We start from the raw sequence: 24,203 nt of genomic DNA, 5'->3' as shown, positions 1-24,203 counted from the left end.
TAGGCATTAGCAGTGGTTGTGCCGTTCAGTATGATGTGCGTGAGTGAGTTCATTAAACTGAACAAAACAAAAGCTATTCTGTTCCCAATGTAGCGAGACGCTAATCTTTTCTGGCTTGTAACTCTGCTGTGAGGCCCTTACTGTTTTGTTGGGCATTAAGGCCCATTCGAGCATTCCATCGTCTATTTTCGGCCCTGTCTGTTTGTGTGCAAACAGGCTTCCCGGTTCTCATTTAACATTTTTATCTGAATCGAGTAAAATACAATAAACATTGAGCAAAACACAAACCATTCAGCAAGATTTCAAGCTTGGAGGTCAGTGTGGTGGGTCAGTCAATGTCTGCCCTGGTCTGTACCATAACAGACTGTCTGTAAATATAAAGCTAATACAATGTTCACAATGGGTCAAAATCAATCAATCAATCAATCAATCAATCAATCAATCAATCAGTCAGTCAGTCAGTCAGTCAGTCAGTCAGTCAGTCAGTCAGTCAGTCAGAAAGAGGCACTCTTGCTGATTTTGATAGAGACTGGTCAATTGCAAGGTTTTTGAAAGAAGAATGGAAAAGAGTAATTTGTATGGGAGTGACCAATATATGAGAACTGCATTTGGGGAGTAAACACGACTACTACTTTTTATTTTTTTATTATAACTTTCATTCAGTTGTTGGTTGCTGGCTTGTTGTTGATTCTGTCTTGTTTTTATTTATTTCATTGTGAGTATGTTGTCTTATGTGTCTAGTGTTGTGCACTTAATTGTTAAAAATCTATATAAATATTGAAAGAGTCAGTCAGTCAGTCTCAGTCTCTGTGTCTGTCTGTCTGTCTGTCTGTCTGTCTGTCTGTCTGTCTGTCTGTCTGTCTGTCTGTCTGTCTGTCTGTCTGTCTGTCTGTCTGTCTGTCTGTCTGTGCATGCATGCGTGTGTGGATTTGCAGTAAAGTATGTACAATTTACAGGTATGTACGTGTGTGTGCTGTACAGTATGTGTGTGTGCTGCTGTTGTCATCTGTGTTTATCTCCATGAAAATGCACTCCCTGTCTGGGAACAAGCTTCATCTCACTGTCAACAACAGTGTGCATGTCACTTATATCAAACTGTTCACATGATTTTCCATTCATGTTTGTTTCTATGGCCTGATAATGCTACATAGTCTGCTAATCTAGTCAATATTGTTTGGTCGCTGGGTCACAGGTCTTTGTTTTGAATCTCTAGGCTTATTGTCTTAACAAGGCTTCAGAGGTTTGCCACCTGGCATCAAAATTAATTGTCCCCCCTCACCCCACCCCTCAATAACAATCTCATTCAGTGTGGTGAATGGATTTAACTGTGTTTGCTGGCCTATTTGACTCGAGTAATGCAATGGCACTACCCCTTTGCGAGGCCTCAAACTGTGTCCTGACATGACTGCAGCTTTGCCTGGTTTCAGTCTTGAGTTCATCGGTTTCATTCCCATTGCTGGAATTAATGCATGTACTGTCTCTGTGCTTTTAAATCATGATCATAGTCACATAAAAAAACAGGTTGTGAAACATCTTTTTCTTTTCAATACATTTTGAAAATAGGGCTTAAATAGTTAACTCCAACTACGGCTTGCTCAGCTCAGTTCTGCAAGTTTTTTTATTAAACTTTTCTTTGGCTAGAGAATGTTTGCTCTTTACTGCCCTGCTTCAGATTTAGACATGTACACTGTCAGCTGGGATCTGCCCAGTACAACCAGTCCTCTAGAGCTCTGGAGTTGGTCGCAGAGCAATAATGTTAAGGGCCTTGCTCAGGGTTACCTTGGCTTGACAGCAATTGCTGAGAACAGAGTCGATGGTCCCAGTCCACATTTTCCCTGTTGTTTGTTGAACCTTCTCTCAACTTTTGACTTCCAATGTCCCCAAACTTCAGCTTCCAATGTTTCCAAACTATTGTAAGCTAATTCATCAAACAAAATGATATGGCAACAATCTTTTCTTTCTTCTGTGCTCCTTATGGAGTCCCAAGTGTGTGCCTCCAAAAAGAGACGGGGCATAAATCTTCTGAATCCCAATCTGAGTGCTGTGTTTGTACACAGTGTCAATGCAAGGCCAGAGGCCTGGATACAAGCCATTAGATAATGCCCTTGGCAGGATGCGGAAATTTAAATGCTCCTTGGCATTAATTAGTTGTCAGCATCTTGTCTTATGAATATACAGGATATAACTAATAGAATGCAACTGTAACTCAATCGGATACCTGTAAATAATAACAATTCAACATCATCACAAGAGTTGATTGCTTATTGTACAACGCTCTCAGAGCTATTTCCGAATGCAAAAAATATGTAATGGGGTGGCATGGGTGCCATAGCATCTGAGCTACTCCACATATTAGGCATAGCTGCCACTCTCAACTTGAGTGACAGAGAGGTTAACCACGTTGCAAAAACTAATTTAACCACATTAATATGCCCGTTTTGGACCAAAAAAACGACCCAAAAAAAACAGTTATTGAAAAATTTCAAAAGATTTAATTTACTTATTTATTTTTCAAAAATAAAAATTGCATATCTATACGATTGGATATTTTCGTTCTGTGATGCCGTGGTAAGGTATATCAGGCTTAACTTCTCTGGTTTCTCTTGCAGACCTTCAGAACCAAGGATTCTCAGGGCTCAAAAATGTTAAATACAGACACTTCCTGGAAGTATCCATACCAAACGAACAAGTCCCCAGCATCGAAACAGCACAAGATAGACATCGGACAAAGAGATCAGCACTCTTTACTACTGGGGTGAAAATATGTCCCCAAGAAACAATGAAAGGAGTCATCACAAGCCATCAGGCCTACTACAAACTCAGAGGTAAGTGGAAATGCATTAGTAATGAATTGCATTTATATGGCGCTTTTCTAAGTACTCAAACTTACTCAAAGCGCTTTACAATGGTTCATTCATTCATACAGGGGGGGGCATTGGGAGGTGGAGCGGCGAACAGTCGACGCCAGCGTCCCCACTTTTCCCACATTCACACACCAATGGTGGCAAGCTAGCGCCGACCGAATCATTGGAGGCAATGTAGGGTTCAGTGTCTTGCCCAAGGACACTTCGACATGTGGACAGGAGGAGTTGGGAGTAGTCTCACTATGCCACTTTAGATAATATACTGTGCCAATATTTAGGACAAAACAAACAAGGCAGATGATTATCCGTACTTTGACAAATAAGGGAAGATAATCACTTGCAAAAAAAAGGGTTCTGGCTATTAAAATGGAATCAAGAATTTTCTCAAAAACAACCTTGTTTGATTAACATAATGCATTGAATTTGAAAGCCAATGTCAGACGGATGAGCTGTGCCCCATGATATAGGAGTAGTTCATTTCATAAGAAGCCCTTCCTCAAACACCAGCTCTGGGGTCCAGGAAGGATAAAAGGCCAGTCCACACCAAGGCAACTCCTTGCAACATGCAACTACTTGCAACCATTATCCCCAATGGCAGTTGCAAGGAGTTGCATTGGTGTGGACTGGGCTTAAAACGGTTTGGTTGCAAGGAGTTGTGACTGGTTGCATTGGTGCGGTCTGGCCTTAAGACCTTGCTTTGACGAAAAAGCTTTCTGATACAATGCTTTACAGTACATTCATCATATGTCCTAAATTGTCCTAAATTGTTCATAGCTTTGGACCAAGTGAAATTGTAGTGTTTCTATTCAACCTGCCATACCCCAAATGTGTCATTATTGGCAAAGATATTCAGACATTTAAAAAAAATAAAAAGCTGATCTACAAGCTCACAAAGCGTCACGATCTGATGTGTTGTGTTTGTCTTATGACAAAGTATATAGGGCTTAAGTGGTTAAGCAATGTTTGTTTTGTCATAGTTAACTCTGGCTTTGAAGCTGATTTCGGGGTTTAAGTTAATACAACGCAGTATAATGTAATGTGATGTAGAGAGCAGCCCACCTTTTCAAACCTTCAGATGGTTTAAAATGTCACTCTATGTGTTACAGTGGGTCAATAATACATCATGTTTCACATCCCCTGCTGCAGTCAAGTGAAGCTGATACATATGAATTATGTAGTTATTACATAACTGCTAAAATTAGCCCCATGGAGCAATCAAGATATTGGACAAAGTGAACTGGTTCCATGCAGAGTCAGACTTTAACGTCATGGATATATTATTTTCAAACGTAATAAAATTACTCAAGATGTACATATAAGTGGATTCTCATTGACTTTGCTGGTGCTTCAGTTCAGCCTGTAAATCAGTCAGGTTATAAATAAATTATGTGTAGGATTGCATGTTTATTGAAGCAAAGCTAGGACCGAGGTGGCTTAATCAAAATAGGAGCCCTGTCAATATAACACACACACACACACACACACACACACACACGCACACGCACACGCACACGCACACGCACACGCACACGCACACACACACACACACACACACACACACACACACACACACACACACACACACACACACACAGCCTTTTTTTTGGTCACACCTTAGCTCCACCTTTTTACCACTTTAAACCCTATATAAACCCTATACTTCGTTGACCGGCGTCCCCCAGCGGTTTATATAGCCTCTCTCCTTTTTTCCCTCTACACCAATTTGAAATTAGCCGATCTGCAAGCTTGGCGTGTTGTGAGCTTGTAGATCGTCTATTTTCGCAGAATATTCACCCCCAGAATAGGGACGCTGCCGTTCATGCAGTTACTTTGTTTAATCTGTTCAGTTTGTCAGGAGGCGATCTGGGAGGCGTTCCGCATCTTCTTTGACAGGGTCCCTAACTCAGAGGAGTACCGGGCCTGGGTTCATACCTGCCAGCATGAGAACCTCTGCATGGATGACCTGGCTCGAAACTTCAGCAGCTCACCAGAACACCTGGACCTGGTTGCCAGAGTGAGTAGCCTACATCCACAGTCCATTCAGTGACTATACAGTAGTCTGGCTTAAATCCTCTATGCCATAGAGGATATATTTAGCAAAGAGATTTGGTATAGAGGAAAAAACGGTCCAAGTATTTGACTCAGGTCTGTTTGACTAACCATAGAGCTGTTTTTTCCGTCTACACCTAAATCTCTTTGCCAAAGATATCGGCTCTACAAGCTTGCAGATTGTAGAAAAGAAAAATATAGAGCCCTGCAGGACGCCAGACAAGTATATAGGGTTCATGTGTTTAAATAATTCCAAGAGTAAGAAAACTGCCCCTCAGGACCTGTTTTCAAAGACTACTGTAAAATGGTTTAAGTAGGATTACCAGTTATTTCTTCTCCTTAATGACCATCACAGTACAGAACTGATGACTTGGCGCTGGCAACAAAATAAGGCATTTCACATAACTCTCAGAGGAGATACTTACAATGTGATAAAAGTTGTGTGTCACAGTTCCAGAAACTTACTGTGAGATGTGATTGTCCTTTTCTTGACTTCCAGAGAGTAGCTGAGCTGGGCGAAAGTGAAGGGTATGTACAAACTATGGTTAGAAAGTATTATTAATGACACAGTTTTAATTTAGTATTTAACTGAATCACGCTCCAGTAATTGCTTTGAGATACTATGCATTTCAAACAAAATATATCCATAAATTTGTGTTTCTGCTGTTTTCTTGATACTGCAAAGTGTGAAATCTACAAGCAGCTCCATTTCTGTTAAATATCCATCTACTTTGGCTGTGGGTTGTTCAAATGCTGCTGATTTAACAGTTTATTTGGAGTCATGGAGCCAGAGGGATATTGACTGCCCTTTATACAGCTATTTTTCAAGAACTGTGTGTTAGTGATGGTACACTTGAATATTAACCTATCCATATCCAATGTGAGCACTGGACCTGAACTCATAAATCAATGTCTTAATAAACAGCTAAAATGCCAATATCACCCCCAAGTAGAGAATATCAGATTATGTGGTGGATTACAACAACAAATGTCCTTATACAGTAAGTGCTTGTTATGATGACATAACCTTTTTTTTATTTTTAATAAAAACATAGTTGTCTCTTCACTCAGGGTTGTATCACACTGAGAATTGAGTTTGATATGATATGCCTGGCATTGTGGGGTATTGATTAATGACACATTCAATTAATTTACAGAGGGGGAGTAGCAACACCTGATCCAGGAAGAGAATGTAAGTTGCCTACCTCTATGCATCGATGCTGTTGAATGAAATCAAACGAACGAGTTAACACAATAAATCGAATGTGTATCAAGGCTGTTAATTGAACAAATTTAACGAATGAACTGAATGCCGAAAGCATTTCTGTTTTGTTTCAGGTACCTGGACCCCATTGATTCTACCTCCAACAGAAGAAGTGGAGGTAAGTTGGTAAAAGGAATTTTGTCTTTGGATGTCCTCTTGTATTGCGCAGGAAGACTCAGTGATAGCTATAATTCAAGATGAAGTGTTCTTTCTCTGGAAAAGTGACACAAAATGAACATTAAAAAATGATCGCCTTCCTTTTGTAAACAGTTATACAGTAAATGCTTTGAAATATGCCATGACAAAATATTCCTAGTCCCGCTCCCCCCCAAATAATGTTTTTTGCTTGGTTAATGTCTTTTTGAATCTTACTCAAAGCATTAATATAGTGTTTTACAACTAATATCTGGTCTTCAGGCATAGCACTGAATGAAAACAGGTTTGACGTACAGTAGAACTCAGAACTCAGAACTCAAAACTCAGTGCGACGACACATGCCAAATGCCAATCAAAGCCTCACTAAAGACATACGTTGGTCAATGAGAAAGTATGCACAGACGTTCCCCCATCCTTAACAAAATATGTGAGTCAAAGAGGAAGTGACTGGCTTGTTATGTTTTGTTGAGTTTGGTGTTTCCGTTGAATTCGTTCATGCAGGCATGTCCTCTGTCGATATTACCCAATGTTATTGGAGTTCTGGAAGATCAAACGTAGCCTATATTCATAAATGCCGGGATACTAAATGAGGGCAAATATAGAGCAAAAAAGGGCCCTGTAAAGCTCCTTTAGGGATGTTTTTTGGGGGGAGAAAAGAACTGAGCCTTAATGGTACTGTGCTCTAATAGCCATGTACATTTATTGAACAGATGATTTTTCTAAGGATTTAACCAATTACACCCTCTATACTTCATAAACTAATACTTATACCGTTTCTTTTTTCCCCTCTACACCAAATCTCAGAAATAGCCAATCTTCAAGCTCACAACGAATGTTCCACCTAGAATAGGAATGTGGACAGGGACTTCAGAGGCCCGTGTTTAACCCATCGTTTGCCTTGGTGTTTTCTCTGCCAGAGTGAGGACCAGAACATGCTGCCAGGGGAGTATGAACACATTGTTGAGTTCAGCGTCACTGTGGCGGACCCCGAGTACATTGAGCTGCTCATTGACCCAGAGGATCCGAGGTACCATGTCATCACAGAACAGCTGAAGGATCAGGTAAGAGAGCTCATGGGGCAGCTTAAAGTATGTCTGCCATAAAATGTCATCACATGTGTGTCATTCAACACTTACATAACTTACATCAACACTTAATGTAAGTGTGTGTAAAAAGGGGGGGGGGGGTAGCAAAGGGAATTAATACAGAAAAGTTTTTTTAAATCAATAATAAATTAATTCTTACTAATATAACAAAAAAAAACATACTGTATTATGGGGTATAATGGAACCTGCTACAACTTATGTGAGGATTTTAATTAGGTGCAGCAGCTATTCAGGCAACTCTGGAGGGCTTAAATTTAACAATAGAGCTAATCCTCTTGATGCTTGTAAGTAATTGCTGCAGAGTATAAAAATGTGTCCTTTCCCATGCAGCTTTTGAGGGAGAAAGACATGCTAGAAGCATTTTGTTATAATTGAACCGGAGACTTTGTAACCATATGGTTGGCGTCGCACTATCATCTCAACCCCTGGTGTGCCACAAAATGATGCATCTTCAGCTGAAAAAAGTGTTGATGTCAGTCACTTGTCAAAAGGAACTCCTGCACCAGCATAAATTATGCCTAAAGGTCCTTACACACCAGGGCGATTTTTTTCATGCGAATAATACGTTTTTTTTTAAACCTTATAAAGTCAATGCAAGCTTACATGGAGCGTAAAAGCGAAAAAGCGAAGCGAAAAAGTGTCTTTTCCTAATTATTCGGAACGAGTCCGAATTTTGCGTATATTGTTTCGCATATTCGCCGGTGTGTAACCGCCTTAAGCATTTTTATTTATAGCAAAACCAAAAAACTAGGTGCTTTACACAGGGGCGTTTTTTTGTGTTTATGACCAAATTCTAATCAGGAGAGTTTCCCTTTAGTGGAATGTTCCCCTATGTGGCCATTAGTGTAAGTTCCCTATATGTCAGCACAACTTAATTTCTGCTACATAATTAATGTATGTTGAACTGACACAGCACATTAACCATGTCTCTTGCATTAGGGTGAAACTAGGGTGAAACTGAACTGAAATAGTTGGAATAGTGTGTTAATCATCAAGCTTTTCTTCTCTTTTACCAAGGCATTACATGTGCCATATAAGTATGTACTGTAGGCCTATTTAACCTTTGATTGTTGTTCCTTGAAACGAGAAGTGTAGGTCAAATTGCGGGATGTCAAATGTCATACAAAGTAATTATAATCACACAAGGGTAAATAGTGAGCATTACTGATTGAGCTAATCGGTTCCATTGTAGGGATTTTAAACACAACAGGGTGCCTCTGTCAATCCCACAAATGTGACTGAAATTCCTCTTTGACATTATAGTCGCCTTTAGTGCTGCTAACATCTCAATGACATTGAGCGTGGAGGAGCTTATGAAAGGTCAAAACAATTTAAAACCAAGAGCACACTGGTGCACATGAAAAGGTAAACCTCATGGATGATTTACACACAATAAATTCATTAATTTATTTTTTTCCTCTTCTTTTGCAGATGTTTCATATTCTTGAAAAGGTTCCGGGATTTAACGCAATTCGTGTTCTGGGATTTCTGTGGTAAGTATTAAGTGAGAACAGGGAACATCAACAGACTAAAAACTATCTTATCTTTTGAGATGTAATATATAATACAATAATTTGAGATTTTTCCACCATGGAAAGCAGCTGATCTACAAGCTCACAACGTGCCATAACACCAAAGTATAAATCAGGCTTAACCCATTCAAACCTGGAAAGCTTCTGTGTCATTTTAGATTTTAGCATTGGCTATTCAAAAATAGCAGATATACAAGCTCACAGCGCGTCACTTCGTGCCGCGCTGCAAGCTTGTACATCTGCTATTTATGACAAAAAAAAAGACAAATCTTGCAAGTGTTTGAATAATTTAGCAACACAAATCTTCTCTTCTGAGGGTCCCTGTCACAAAACGTTTTCAGATGGGGGGTCCGCGGCCAAATATGTATACATTTGGTGGCCCTTGGCACAAACGTTTTTTTCAGAACTGATGTAGAAGGCATTTGTAGAATCGGCCTCAGGTCTTGGGTTAAGCTGTACATGATGACTTTCTCACACGCTATCCATGATTACATGATGACTTTGTGACAATGTGTTGATCAGGTCAGAGGATGTGGCTGTGCGCTATGCTGCTGTCTTTGATGGAGACATAGATCTCGGCCAAGAGGAGCCAGGCGAAGATGTCAGTGGGTCTAAGCTGAAGTACGTCGTTGCCGAAGCCTTGAGTCAGGAGGAGATATCATTGCCAGTGGACATTCGAACTCTCCGCTTTGGGGCTGGTAAATATAATAATCATAATATAAAATAGATCAGGGTAGAATTTAAGATTTTACAGCATGCAAAGGTTAATAACAATTCCAAAGAAATCAAAGTTTGTTTTACAAATCTTCAGTTAGGTCTTCATCTGAATTGATGAATTGATAAAGTATCCCTGTCATTTCAGAGACCACAATTTACAGAGTCGACGGAATGGGCGTGAATCCCCTTGAGACTGTGGCATCTCAGGACATTGCCTCACCACCACCGACGGTTGGAGACAGTGTTCCGAGTCATGGCCTCTTCCCCACCGTGTCCGTTACAGAGAAATCAACGGAGGCTTTTACAGCCGCACCAGAAACACAAACCTTTGTGCCGTTCATCCCCAACAACCTCCCAGAAACAACTTCTGGATTCAGTGGGGAGACACCGGCAATGGCAGCAATAGAGTTTGTGGAGGGTAATATTGAAGGGGCCATAGATGTTACGCCACCCACTGAGATGACTGCAGAGAAAGAGGAGGGGGATGTGTCTAGACCCGAAGAAGAGGTGTCAAACGGTAAGTCTACTATAGCAAACTGTACATCATAGACCTGAGAATCAAAACACACTATGTCCACTGCACAGTCCACTATTGCTTTGATCATAGACAAAATATGTTTTAAATTTTACATAAGATGCCTTTGCAGGAAGTGTGTGTGTTTTTTTAATTTAATGTTATATACCTTTATTATTATTATCACTTAAAAGGACAACGTTGCAGTATTCAACCTGAATCCTATTGTTCTGTGGAGACCTGACATTTTCATTATGTTCTGTGATTTCTGTCGAGTGTGCCTTCGCAACACACAGAACACATTAAGGTGCTATGTCATATTTCCTGTCCTTCTGACAATAGTCACAATACAATAGGATTCAGGTTAAAATCAATTCAGTTTTCATTTAATCATAAATTGACATAAATTGTCTTCTTTTTTGGCATTTGTTCCCTTCATCACTGGTTTATCATAATGTACACCAGTTGAGGTGGTTAAGGAAGAGCCACAGAATGAGGAAAGTCTCCAGTTATCTCCAGACTTGGAACCTATGACTACTGTTACACCTGAGGCTAACCCCGGCCCATCAGAGTCTACAGACCCAGAGGCAGAGGTCCCCATCTATACACCTTCCTCTGAAGAGGATACAATCCATACAGGCGTTGAACCAGCAATATTGGAGCCAGAAGTGGAAATAGGGGCAGAGATAGAGGATACTGTATTACCAGCACCCACGGAGAGTGGGGTATCCGCTGAGAGAGGAGACGAACCGGTGCACAGCGGAATGACAATGGCGTCAGTGGACATCCCTGTTGAGTACCCAGACGTACAGGAGAACTTAGGACAAACAGAGAGCAGGACGGTGGCGGAAGTGACAGAACCCATGGAGGTGGATAGCAGTGGCAGTGGATTGCCCTCTGAGTCTGAGGAGCAGCCATATGAATCAACCGCTACGGCTAAAAGGAAAATGAGCACCCCACTGATGATGACAGCTGAGACCAACAAAGAATTAGTGGTTTTCTTTAGTTTGAGGGTCACTAACATGCTGTTTTCTGAGGACCTGTTCAACAAGAGCTCCCCTGAGTACAGATCATTGGAGAATACCTTTCTTGAGCTGGTAGGTAAACAAGCTTTTGCGCTTGATGTCATGCTTCTGCACACCTTATTCTCATACTTACTCTTGTAGGCCCATGCAAATGTCTTGAAGCATTAAATATGTCATATTGATGCAATATGTATAACATTTAACTTTAGTTTGAAATGACAACAGTAAGGGTCACTGCCAGCAGCTCCAAGATGACACTTTATGATGAGTCTTTGTATGCTCTATAAGTGATGATTCACTACACACTATACAGCCTTATCTTCTGCTGCATTTTCCCCCTTCATGGCCGTTAAAATAATAACAAATGATGTAACATGTATGTAGTACATCAATCTGTCATGCTGATTAATGCTACCTGAATGTGGCATTATCCTTTAGTCCGGATGGCATTTACAGTATGCAGATACTCAAGAGGATTTATTGTGTTCACTTAGACACAGCACTCTGGGTCCAGAGACTCACCAAACCCTGGAGCTTCCACTAAATCTGGGCATAAGAGACAGAGGACCTTAGCCTCCATACCGGTATTTTTTTTCCATATTGGAACTACATCTCCCATGCCTCAGAGAGAGCATGACCTATTACTTCTAACCTAACCTTTCTCTATGCAGTATCTACATTAACACATCTTCTTAAACACAGCACTTCTAACATTGCTTAAGGTGTTGTCTCCAGTCTTTCGCTTTACTTTAGACTTAACATTGCACATAAATATTCTCCTCGCCGTTGCTTGAATTCTTTGAAGTTCAATCTTTGAAAATCTTTGTGTTCTTATTTTTCAGTGAGTGATTTTGTGTTGTTTTACTAATGCTGCCTTAATTCTTCTGTCTACGATATTTAATAGCCTAATATTACAAAATGTGTGTCTGGCAGAACTTGTACATTATATCAGGCAAAAAAGTAAACATATATTTTTCTGAATGAAAAGGTTTTGTTAATAGTTTAAATACAGTAGAATAAGCTAAACATAATGTTGCCATTCCTTTGTAAAATATTTCAGACAGGCTGTGTAATGGACTATTTACAGTTTTGTTCATTTTACAGTAACTTAACTGTATTTAAAATTATTATTATCTACAGAATGTGGAACTGGGTTGTAAATTAAAACTACAGAACACAGAATATGTACAGTTTAGTTGGCACTTTAAGTTGAGATATTTATTTGGAATTTCTTGCTGCTCATTATTCATGAACAAAAAACACATTAAAATATATTTTTCTATTCTACTTAATATGTGTATTTAGTATGATAATATCGACTACATTTTATGTACAGGATATTTTAGGACTTATACATTGATCGGTGAAAACATGGATGGATGGGTGAATGTATAAAGTAATGAATAGTTTTTTAACAACATAATAATAAGGGTTGCTAATACTGAAAATAGGAAATGCACAGCCTTTTGTATTTTCTCTAAAAAAATCCCATTGCTTTGTGCATAGCAATGATAAAGCATAAAACCCCAGAGTTATATGAGATTTGGTTCTGGTTTAGTCGGTGTACTGTATACATCAAAGCTTTCTGACATGGGTAAGGAGCTATTTGTAATATTGGTAACTACTAGCTACATGTGCCACACATTCTGCTCAACATCTGTCAATTATTTTCAATTATTTAGTGATTTGCATGTTTAAGTATGTATGAGTATTATTGGGTTGTCAGATACTACCACTGTGCCTTTGTAGAGCCAGCCCTCCAATATTGCTCTACTTCAAATTGAGGTCTGGAGAAACGTACAGTGGATAGGCGAGCAGCTCGCTCACGGAGGCATGTCTAAACTGTGAACTGCTAAATTGGTAGATAAATGTATTAAAACCATTACCTGCAGTATGTGCACTGCACAATATAAACAAACACGACACATAACAACTTTTGTTGGTGTAACGTTATTGCTGTTTGTTTCACTGAGTAGATTAATGTGGACACTATAGGCTGCTCTGTGCATGCAGTAACTGTAGTCCTGATTTTCCAGAAGATGGCATATACCCATTTTCTGTTCTAGTTAAAATCAGGTGCATTTCCTCAATATCTGCAATCACAAATAGCACAAGACTCCTTTGAATTAGTTGCATTAGAGTGGTGAGAAGAGAATTTATTTAAACAAAACACTCACCGTTTGTAAAGAGAGAAGTCTCTGTTGACATCCCTATTTAGCTCTAAGCCTTACCCAGGGGTTGACAGAAGGTCAGTCTCACACACATAGAAGAGCCTTGTGCTCAGTGTTATGTAAAGACCTCTGCCTTGAACTGAAGCATATCAATACAAATTGGATTGCCTGCTTGCTGACATGCCAGGGGTGGCGCATGTCAGCTGCCAGCTCCATCAGAGCAGAGGGAATGTGTAAGCTACTGTAGGAGGCTGGTTTTGAGCAACTGAAGATACAAGGTTCAATATTTTTTCTTGTTTATGGGGTACAGTAAAGTACATAAAAGTAAAATTATTTTGAGAAGTGAAATTCTGTATGAGAAGTAAAATCTTTTGGGGTAAATTTGAATAAATAATGACATCATACTGTATATGCATATGATGTACAGTATATGGAACTTCATAGTACCAGTGAAGCGGAATGTGCTTACATCAAATGTTACATTCATTTGCTGATTGCTTTTGGGTTGCATTTAAACTAGGCTATAATGATTTTGTATTGTGAGTCAGAACCAGTAATATCCTCCCCTGGAGCTGGAGAAATGCCCTGTGCATTAATTTATGGTACACTTAAATGTGGCTGTCTTGGATAAGGACATAAGGATTTAATGCCTTGTGCATTCATTTTATGATTAATGACTGTTGTAACAGTGCCCTTAAGTTTGGCGGATTTGGATATGGACATACTGTAGATTTAAGAGAAACTCATACATTATGGATGCATTTTTCCATCACACTTGAATCAAAACAATTGATACAGTATATCTGTCCAATCTTAAGTGATTGCCCAAACTGTGAATTTGCAGTTCTCTTTAACCAATGTATTTAGTGCCATATAATTATTTCTGGCAAAACTAATGTGGTCAGACATTTGCACTGGTAAGTACTCAGTGTATATACTCTCCATAGGCTATGGAGAACAGTTGAAATGTCTTCTTTTAAATGGGCTATGAATATAGGGAACGGTCCTAACATTTGATAAATAGTATAGGCATCTATGAAATGACCTAATATAATCAATGACAACTTAGGACAACTGAAAATAAATATCAAGTGATTGTGATTGCCAATATTCAGCCCATTTAAATGAAAACACTCCTGGTGTGGAACCTCATGTGTGATATTGTAACTTAACCACTTAAACCCCACATGGTTGAGCCTGGTCCCTCAGGGCTCTATGCTAGTGACTTTTCTATTTTCTGTTATTGTGGGGAAAGCTCTTACTGAAAATAGCCGATCGACAGGCTTACAACACGTCGATCTTGTCGATCTTGACGATCTTGTCGATATTGTTGATCTGCTATTTTCAGCAAAAGCTTTCCCCACAATACGGATGCTGGGGTTTAAGTGGATAAACAAGTCTACAGCAGCTCACAATCCCCCTACTTTCCATTTATCACTCTCCTCCTTTACACCTGTACCTACTGATTTGTGTTGGACATGGAGTTTTAAAAGTGACATGAATGAAAATTTGTTTTAATAATAGTAATTATGGAAAAGATGTTTGACTGGACTTTCCCCAACAAGAACCAGTAGATACATGTGTAACTTACTGTATGGGTACGCATGAGCTAGTTTGTCTTTGACTGCAGGTATGGATCTATCTGTGTTGCACAGCTTATAAAGTACAGAGAAGCCATTTTCAACAACTTTTTTTTTCAGAAAAAAGTTACATCCATTCCAATAGCAGGCAATTGCGATCCATAGAAATGTCCTTACAAACAAGCCTGAGAAGATTGTGCGCCATGGAAATGTAGATCAGGTGTGCTTCCTCTGATTAGCTCCTTGGCTGTGGTGGGTGCTCAGCAACAGTCAATACAGAAAAACAACAAAGTGGAAATAGTGACACTCTAAACAATAAAAGATCAAAACTTTGGCTCAAACAATTTTGATACATCAGGTTAGTGGAGTAGAATATCGATATGAAGGTCTTGGCTTCAGTGGCAAGATTTTGTTGATCCTTGGCCCATAAAACCCCTGCATTCAGTTGTGTCCTGAAAGGCCTCTTGCTTGACCTTGCGCAAAGGCAACAAAAGTAAGCATAACCTGTCGACTATGTGACTTGAGTCAACATAGTGCATTGAGACAAATGGATGGCCCAGAAACAAATCTCGGCCAGTGGAACTGTATGTCATGAGCTATTTGCTGTTCTCTGTTAGATTCTCATTCTCCTTCTCCCTCTCTCATTCCCACTTTCAGAGACAATTAACCATAGCGCGTACACTGGCCCTGACCTGCCTGCTAGAGATAAGTGGAGTAACTAGAGCTCCTTAAGGCCTCTTATCTCCTGCTCTACAGCCAGGCACAGAACAGTATAGCTAAGGCACCGTAATCTCCGACTCTCACACTCCAGTGGTTTGATGCTGACCTTCTGTGGCCAAACTCATCTGCAGGTGGAACGCACATAACAGATACGATCGATAGACAATGATGGAGGTCTGCTGTTGTACCAGCTGCGTCTCTCTTCCTCCAGACTAAATATCACCACGATCATCAGTTCAAGTCCAAAGCTTTGAGCATTGGAACCTGAACTCAGTCAGCTAACCTGCAAGTAATTGGTGTTTATCTTACTTAAATGTGACACATGTATATACAGTACTGGTACAGTAGTGACTTTAGCTGTGGCTGCATAAAAGTGGATTTTGCCAGGTGTGAACAGTTCTATATATTTGGGAAGTACAACATAATACTGAATTGAATAGATACTGTAAAACTGCTTAATGCACTCTGAGGCCTTAGAATGCAGTTAGTACACTAAGGGATAAAAGCGTTCACCAAACGGCATGCGTGATGTTCAGCTGGTTTCTTCAATTAGAGACAGCTGGTGTCATCAATAGGCCATTTCCAACTGTTCGATCTAGTTATTTTTGATAACATATTCTCGGTTTGACTCTCTTTCATGACTAGTGTCACCATTTCCTGTATTCAAAACATATCCCTCCATTTAAATCCATATGTAATGATCTACACCCAGTGCATTTAATGTATGGTTTCATGCTCACATTTTTATTACATTTTTTTCATTGCATTTACACTATAGAACAATGACATGCTGACGATGTCAGTCCAGTCCTCTCTTTCTGTGGATGTAAACCTATTTTCTGTAGTCTTTTCTTGGTCCTATAATCTTGTTCTCAGGAGGACAGCCATAGTGTCAAATCAATATAACTTTATTTCATCTGTAAAAACTAAAGAAAGAGAAAAAATCCAATATTTTTCCTCCTAGGATCAAGAGTGATTAATTATTCAACCACATAGGATGGAACCATCACCATTTAGAATTAGCCTCCCTTGATTTTTTTCTTTAACCTAAAATCTAACCCACTTCATTTCTGCAAATCAATCTCTTGGTGTTTGTTTGTTTGTATGTATGTTTGTTTGATGTTTGTTTGTTTGTGAGAAACCAGTCTATGTGGAAACGGATTTGTTGTATTTATCTATGAGAACACAGAGAACTGATTATATATTCTATTTGTCATAGGAAATGCCATTATAGGCTACAGTACAAACAACACAAAATAAACTATATCTATAAAACATGTTTTACCTCTACATTCCCTGGAAATAGCAGATCTACAAGCGCAACGTGTTTTGAGCTTGTATCGGCTATTCCTGCAAAGATATTCGGTGTAGAGGGAAAAAAGAGTGGAACAAGTACAGAGCCAACCTGTGTCAGGTTTACCAAGTGTAGAGGGTCTAAGTGGTTAAAATGCATGGCAATAGTGCTGACTACTTAGTAAATTTGCCTTCTCATCCTTTCTCTCCAGATCCTGCCATATCTAGAGTCTAACTTGACGGGTTTTAAGCAACTGGAAATCCTCAACTTCAGGAATGGCAGTGTTGTAGTAAACAGCAGAATGAAGCTGGGCCAGCCGGTGCCATACAACGTCACCAAGGCTGTGCACTGTGTGCTCGAAGACTTCTGCAATGCTGCATCCAAACGACTAGACATAGAGATCGATAGTCGTTCCCTGGATATAGAACCAGGTACAGTAAGACTGAGGAGTTGTTGTGACCCTTATTATTATCTGTACTTAAAGTGTATGTGTTAACCACTAAACCACTTAATAGCCATCCGCAAGCTCACAACCTGCGGGCAAAGTGACACGTGTGCTTGTAGATCTGCTATTTTATAAAACTAGACCAGTTGGGGACCGGCCTATACGGAACCATGCAAGCCGGGAACGATCTGGATCTGCGATCTGGACAATCGGATCTCCATGCATGCCTATATATGGGCATATCGTTTAGATCGGCGGTTCAGGACAACCGCCTGTCCGATCCGACCGACCCCGGGCACGGCGCTCCCGCGGGTCACGTGCTCGCGAGGTTGAAGTCGGTCAGTCAGACAGTTCTCAAGATACGTGAACTACAGACACACGGACACACGGACAGAGATTCCATGCATTTGTACTACTAGGATGTTCAAAATATTGAATAATATTTTTTTTACATTTTGGAAAATGTTCACCTATAATGACATGTCCAACGTAGGGATGGCAGGGTATTATAACATGCACAACATGCACAAGGTCTCTCTCTCTGTTACAGTTTGTGGATGTTGTGCAATAGTAATGTGATAACTTGCTCCTATGTAAGAAAATGCCCTCATTAACCACACCTTATTCATATCAATCAAACTGACCTTTAAATTCTCCTCTGAATGTGCAATGTGAAACAGGTGGCCAGCATTTCATTCATGTTAATGAGTTATTCTTCTCTCCTGGTTGTTTCACCTCTCGTCCTCTGTTGTCCTCTCTGTCCCCACCCTTAACTCTGTTGTCCCGTCTTTCCTACTATCCTCTTCTGGTTTTAGCTGAACTGGCGGACCCGTGTAAGTTCCTGGCCTGCAATGAGTTCTCGCGGTGTGTCGCCAACAGCTGGACAGGAGAGGCAGAGTGCCTGTGTGACTCTGGTTACAGAACGGTGGATGGACAGCCTTGTCAGAGCACCTGCACCCTGGAGCCTAACTTCTGCTACAATGGAGGGCTCTGCGAGATCATCCCTGGCCATGGTGCCGCTTGCAGGTACCTCACAAACGCACAGAAAAAAAACAACTTAGACTGCATTGTTCTTCATCGTGTTTTTAGGGGGAAAAAATGAATCATGTGCTACGTGGCTCTAACGCGGATCTCGGACTTGATGACATTAGTCATCTATGACGTCAGTCGTCTATGACGTATATCTATGACATAGACTCTAAATTTGTGCCAGGTTTCAGCGCGATCACAGCCCCTTGTCTTCCATTATACAATTTAAGTTAAATATTTCAAAAGGTATAAAACATATAGGCCTATGAAAGAAAAAACAATAGTGGAGGAGGTACAGTACTACTGTGGCCTATTGGCAGTGTTCACATGACATTTGGTGCTGATTGGTTGAGTGGTTTGTGAGATTAGTTCTGGACACACACATGTGTGCATACAACAGACACACACACACACACACACACACACACACACACACACACACACACACACACACACACACACACACACACACACACACACACACACACACAAAATTAAATCCTCCCTCTAAACAGCAATGATCCTCAAAATCAAGGATTTTGCAGTGTATAAATGGTTATAGTATCAATGCTTCCATCTGCAGTACAGGTTGAGGTTTACCTTTCACCCACCTAAAAACATGATGTCAGACTTTTCTTTTGGAATGATCTCTCAGCCAGCACTGTTAGTCCCGCACGCACGCACGCACGCTCGCATGTTCCACCCCACCTTGGTTGATTTCCAAATGTGTTTGTATAGGCAGGGACAGGCTGAAAGTTACTTTTTAAACAAAGGTCAGCACACAGTTTATGTTTGTATTGTTTTTGAATATTAATGAGACAGTATTACGTTGCATTATTCAGGGTGACCCTTCCTTTCTAACCTCATTTTTATGTTGTGGATGTTTTCTTAGATGCCCTGTGGGTAAACTCTGGCACTACCATGGAGAACGCTGCAATGAGCGGGTGGCGATGCCCCCTGATTCTTCCTTTATTGCAACTAGCCTCGTGGGAAGCCTCTGCCTTGTTTGTGCCATTGTCGGCATTTTGGTATTCATAAACAAGAAGTGTCTGCAGACCAAAAAGGCTGTGACATTGGTGTAAGTGAGACATTTTAACCACTTGAGCCCTATTTTATACTTTGTCGTATGAAGTTGTATTTCAAAAACAGAGCATAATAGCCGTCTAGCCGATCTACACGACCAACAGATTCTCACAAGTCGTATTATAGTGACGAGTTTGGACAAAATCTGAACATGCGTCAACCGTTTGATGTGGAGGGGACGACTCCCTGTCATGTTGTTTTTCAACGCTTCCAGTAGTTCCACCCACTTGAATGCAGTGGTGCAGTAGTATTCTAAACGTATCGCATTGCGACACGTTGTGAGCTTGTATATCTGCTAGTTGTGCTATTTTTGAAAGATTTAGAAATGTTGTCAACATTTTTGCCAATAAGGTTATGCCCAAAATAAGGATGAAAAGTTGCAAGTGATTATTCTTCTCACTAAGTTATTGTTTGCACTTGATGTTTATAACTGTTTCACAATCCTGCATATTTACAGTTCAATCATCTTTACATTATAGGCAAACCCCTGCTCCATATGCCTTTGAGAATACATTGAGAGTGAACCCAGTTTTTGAGAACGATGATGGGGTCTTGGCTCAAACGTCCACAGTACAATGTCCTTCAAGTTTCAGTCAATCCCCTCACTCTGAGACTTTTGCCTCAATTGAAAATATACATCTAAGTATTGAGGTAATCTGTACTGTACAACACAGTATGGCTTAAAATATAGTGTTACTAACCATAAATCTTCAGTCAACTAATCCTCTAACACACACACACACACACACACACACACACACACACACACACACACACACACACACACACACACACACACACACACACACACACACACACACACACACACACACACACACACACACACACACACACCAAATCGTCATTTCAGTTTCCTTACAGCAAAGCTTTCACTTCTAAACTAATACAATACAATACAATACAATACTAATACAAATATTGAAGTCTTGCAGTAAAATATATTTCTTTTGAATGTCAGAATATTAGACATTGTTTACAGTTGGCTTGATGTAAGGGTAGAATGGTGCTTTCAGAGCAGGACAGTCTATAGAGATAGTTTTGATACTGGCAGTGGCAGTAGCAGGGTACCCAGCATTGCCGGGTTATTGTGCAGGTGAAATATGCTCAAAAGCACTTGGAGGCCAGTCTATGACATCAGTCACCTATATGACATCAGTACAAAGCCTCTCCACTGAATGTAAAATTAAAGTTGTAAAGATTTATGCAATATTAAATTATATAACATTTCAAAAAGTTGCCCCTGACCTTCCCCGGATCTTATCACAGCACTTTGGAATTAATGGAAAGTTTCAGCCTAGTCTGACCTACAGTACATGTAGGGTGTGGGCGTGTGTAAAAGACAGACAGACAGACAGACAGACAGACAGACAGACAGACAGACAGACAGACAGACAGACAGACAGACAGACAGACAGACAGACAGACAGACAGACAGACAGACAGACAGACAGACAGACAGACAGACAGACAGACAGACAGACAGACAACCTGAGGCCTTTAAAGTAAGCATGGTTCATTCTCATGAAGATATTCCATTCAACAGCAGGAATTAATGGGTTTCATATAGAGCTGTGGAGTAGTTGACGTATAATGTTTACATTTCTTGTTTCTACATTTCTGCATCTAATAAGTGGAATAATGCATTGTGCCCACTGACAAATGCATGCTTGCTTGCTTCTCCCTTTGCTCACCCTTTTGCTTTTGGTTGTATTTTAGTGAATAATATTAACAAGAGATTAAATTGAATATAAAGTTGTGGCTGTCTTAATTTTTTCCCCCACAGATCCCCAGGCACCTCTACACAACAAGATCTGAAAAGTTAGTCTCTGAAATGGTTGACTTCCACCAGTGCATACCACACAATGAGGTGAGGACCAATCGGGAACGTGGACACCATTCAAAGTAATAGGGCACATGATAGATCATGGCAGCCACGTCCATTGAGTTCAATGGAGAAGTGGTGCCATGTTATATTCGGTTAATCAGCTTGATAGCTTGCATTTGCAGAGTCATAAAGAAAAGTCAAGCCCAATTTATGCTTTGGAGACAAAATTGTGTGCGACATGTAGCCTGAAAAATATAATGTATTACTGTATAATAATAATAATAATAATAATAATCATATGTTGCAGCCCAAGGCGCACTGGTGTGGAGATTCAAGTCACACCAGTTCTTGAGCGCTTAACGATTGAACGCGTAACGCTTGAACGCCTGAACGCCTCAGCAATTTGAACAGTGCCAAATTGCAGAGGCGTCCATTGCAATTCATCCATGACGAACTGCAATGGCGTCCCTGTTTTGGTCATGTTATTATAGGCAAACATTTTCAAATCAGGTTAGAAAGGAAGGGTCATACTGAATCATGCAATGTAATACTGTGCAGATTTGTCTGGTATCCAGGCTAATACTGTTCCATTGATATTCAAAAACAAATACAAACATAAAAGTGGGTTGACCTTTGTTTAAAAAGTTTCACAGTAGCTTTAGGTGCCAAGTTTTTTGGTTGATTTGTTTCATGCTTTTACTTTCACTACTGTATGTATACTGTACTAGTCATTTGTAATTCTAATGACTTCAGGTTTAATCTTATCCTGTCTTGCTATCTTCTCATGTCCTCTTTAGATGTGGCGATCAACGAATGAGTACAGAGCAAGTTGCCTTTTAAGGTCAGATAATGACTGCTTTGAAGTAACTGTTCTTTAACACCACCTTCTGCGCCAATCCACCTGACCACCTACTGACAGTGCACCACATCACAACACAACACAACACACTGAAGACAACGTGCACTGTTAAGCCTAGCCTAATTTATGCCACTTGAAACCGTAGGAATCAGACTTTACTGTCACTAGATTACTCGAAGTGTGATAGCAGACCGGCATGGCAATACTCAAGGTGACAATGTTAAAAGTGATTGAGGTTAACTGTCCATTGTATTGGTTGTGTCTTGTTAGACAGTGCTCTATGGCTATTAATGCATGAGGTGAACTTCTGTTGTGTTCAAGTGGAAGCTATAATGTTTGCATCATACTGTGTATTGAAGGTTAGAAACATTTGCTGTAAACCCTTGGGCCGTGGCAGAAGATTTCAGATTTCCTCACAATGAGGTAATAATTATTTACAAATTGATACATGTGGCGGTATCATAACTAGAAATGCTATGTGTTGTTTTAATGCTATTCTTAACTTTTGTGTCCAAAAAAGAAATTGAATGTATAAGCTGTTGACTTTGGTCATTACATATTGGTAATGACCAAATAGTAGCAATGTCAATCTTTTTCAATAGCTGCCAATATTGGCTAATGTATTTTCATCTGTTGAATAACACATCCTGACCTACTAAAAGCAACTATTTTCACAATTTATTTTGTGTTTAGGGAATGAGTGCTGGGGATGACCATAGCTCACTTATGTACAGACGTGGACATTGTTTTTATGGCATGGTGCCGAAGGGGCCAGCCCTGTCTGTATCCCTGTCTAACTCTTTGTATCTATTTCTGTCCCCGCAAAAGTAGACCAATCCCAGCGAATCACAGTTAAGCTGACGCTGCTACGTGCATACAGTGAACCACAAGGCCAAGCTCCGTAGCATGTGATCAACATTAGCACACAAAGCTCAATTAGCACGTTAGCGCCTGATGGGTACACCCCCGCATTCCTAAACCCCCCCACTTATACACACCCCCATTCCGAAAACCCCCCCCCCCCCACTCCTACACCCCCCCACTCCGAATTTTTTTTTCGGAATGGGGGGGTGTAGGAGTGGGGGGGTTTTGAAAATTTGAAATAAACCCTGCCATTCCGAAAAATAGATATAAAAAAAATATATATATATATATAATTTTTTTTTTTTTTTTTTTTTTTTTGTGGGGCTCCCCCAAGTTTGGGAGCCCGGCAAAAAATAAAGTTTTTTTTTTTTTTTTTTCAATAGAAAAAAAAAACGAGGAGGGAGTATTAATATATTAAAGTATTCTGGCGCAGCTGTTCACCTCCCCCCACCTGCGTGCCCCCCCCCCCCCCCCCCACCGGGACCCCCCCAGGACCCCCCCCCCAGGCCCAAGGTGTCACTCATAATAATTTTATATTTTGCGCTTTGACACAGAGCGGTTGAGATTTCATTAAGCCAGATCTTTGTCAATTTTACTTGAATTCTTATCATTTTAATGTTTATATGATCTGTAAAATGTAGATTTTCATTTGGTAGCAGTCATGCATTTATTGTAATTTATTATAATTTATTTCTTATTTTCTGTCATTTATTTCCACGCACGTAACATTATCTGTCTGTCTGTCTGTCTGTCTGTCTGTCTGTCTGTCTGTCTGTCTGTCTGTCTGTCTGTCTGTCTGTCTGTCTGTCTGTCTGTCTGTCTGTCTGTCTGTCTGTCTGTCTAGTCTGTCTGTCTGTCTGTCTATCTATCTATCGCGCTACAGAGCTCGTAGATTGGCTATTTTTTGGTGTCTGTCTGTCTGTCTGTCTGTCTGTCTGTCTGTCTGTCTGTCTGTCTGTGTGTGTGCGTGTCTGTCTGTGTGTGTGTGTGCGTGTGCGCACAGACAGACAGACAGACATCTTTCCTCTACAAATGAGACTAACAAGTAAGTCGAATCCCATGCTATGAGCTTGTAGATCTGCTGT

The 24,203-nt window shown here is 40.2% G+C and overlaps 1 protein-coding gene across 1 annotated transcript; it reads left to right on the top strand.

Annotated features, from left to right (window-relative positions):
• Nucleotides 1–1,680: 1,680 nt before the first annotated feature.
• On the top strand, nucleotides 1,681–22,273 carry impg1b (interphotoreceptor matrix proteoglycan 1b; the record flags this gene model as incomplete). Its single annotated transcript, XM_080414223.1, has 17 exons — nucleotides 1,681–1,735; nucleotides 2,610–2,825; nucleotides 4,712–4,878; nucleotides 5,413–5,441; nucleotides 6,252–6,303; nucleotides 7,251–7,394; nucleotides 8,871–8,929; nucleotides 9,494–9,669; nucleotides 9,834–10,205; nucleotides 10,668–11,299; nucleotides 11,722–11,811; nucleotides 17,204–17,423; nucleotides 18,253–18,463; nucleotides 19,359–19,544; nucleotides 20,029–20,200; nucleotides 21,354–21,437; nucleotides 22,193–22,273. 17 exons carry the CDS (start codon nucleotides 1,681–1,683, stop codon nucleotides 22,271–22,273), a joined length of 2,946 nt encoding a protein of 981 aa, XP_080270349.1.
• Between the last annotated feature and the right edge of the window lie 1,930 nt (nucleotides 22,274–24,203).

Source organism: Gymnoscopelus braueri, assembly GCF_963280865.1.
Source record: "Gymnoscopelus braueri genome assembly, chromosome: 19".
NCBI classification, from domain to species: Eukaryota; Metazoa; Chordata; class Actinopteri; order Myctophiformes; family Myctophidae; genus Gymnoscopelus; species Gymnoscopelus braueri.
The sequence above is the reverse complement of the archived record's forward strand: the minus strand, read 5'-3'. Positions and strand labels throughout refer to the sequence as shown.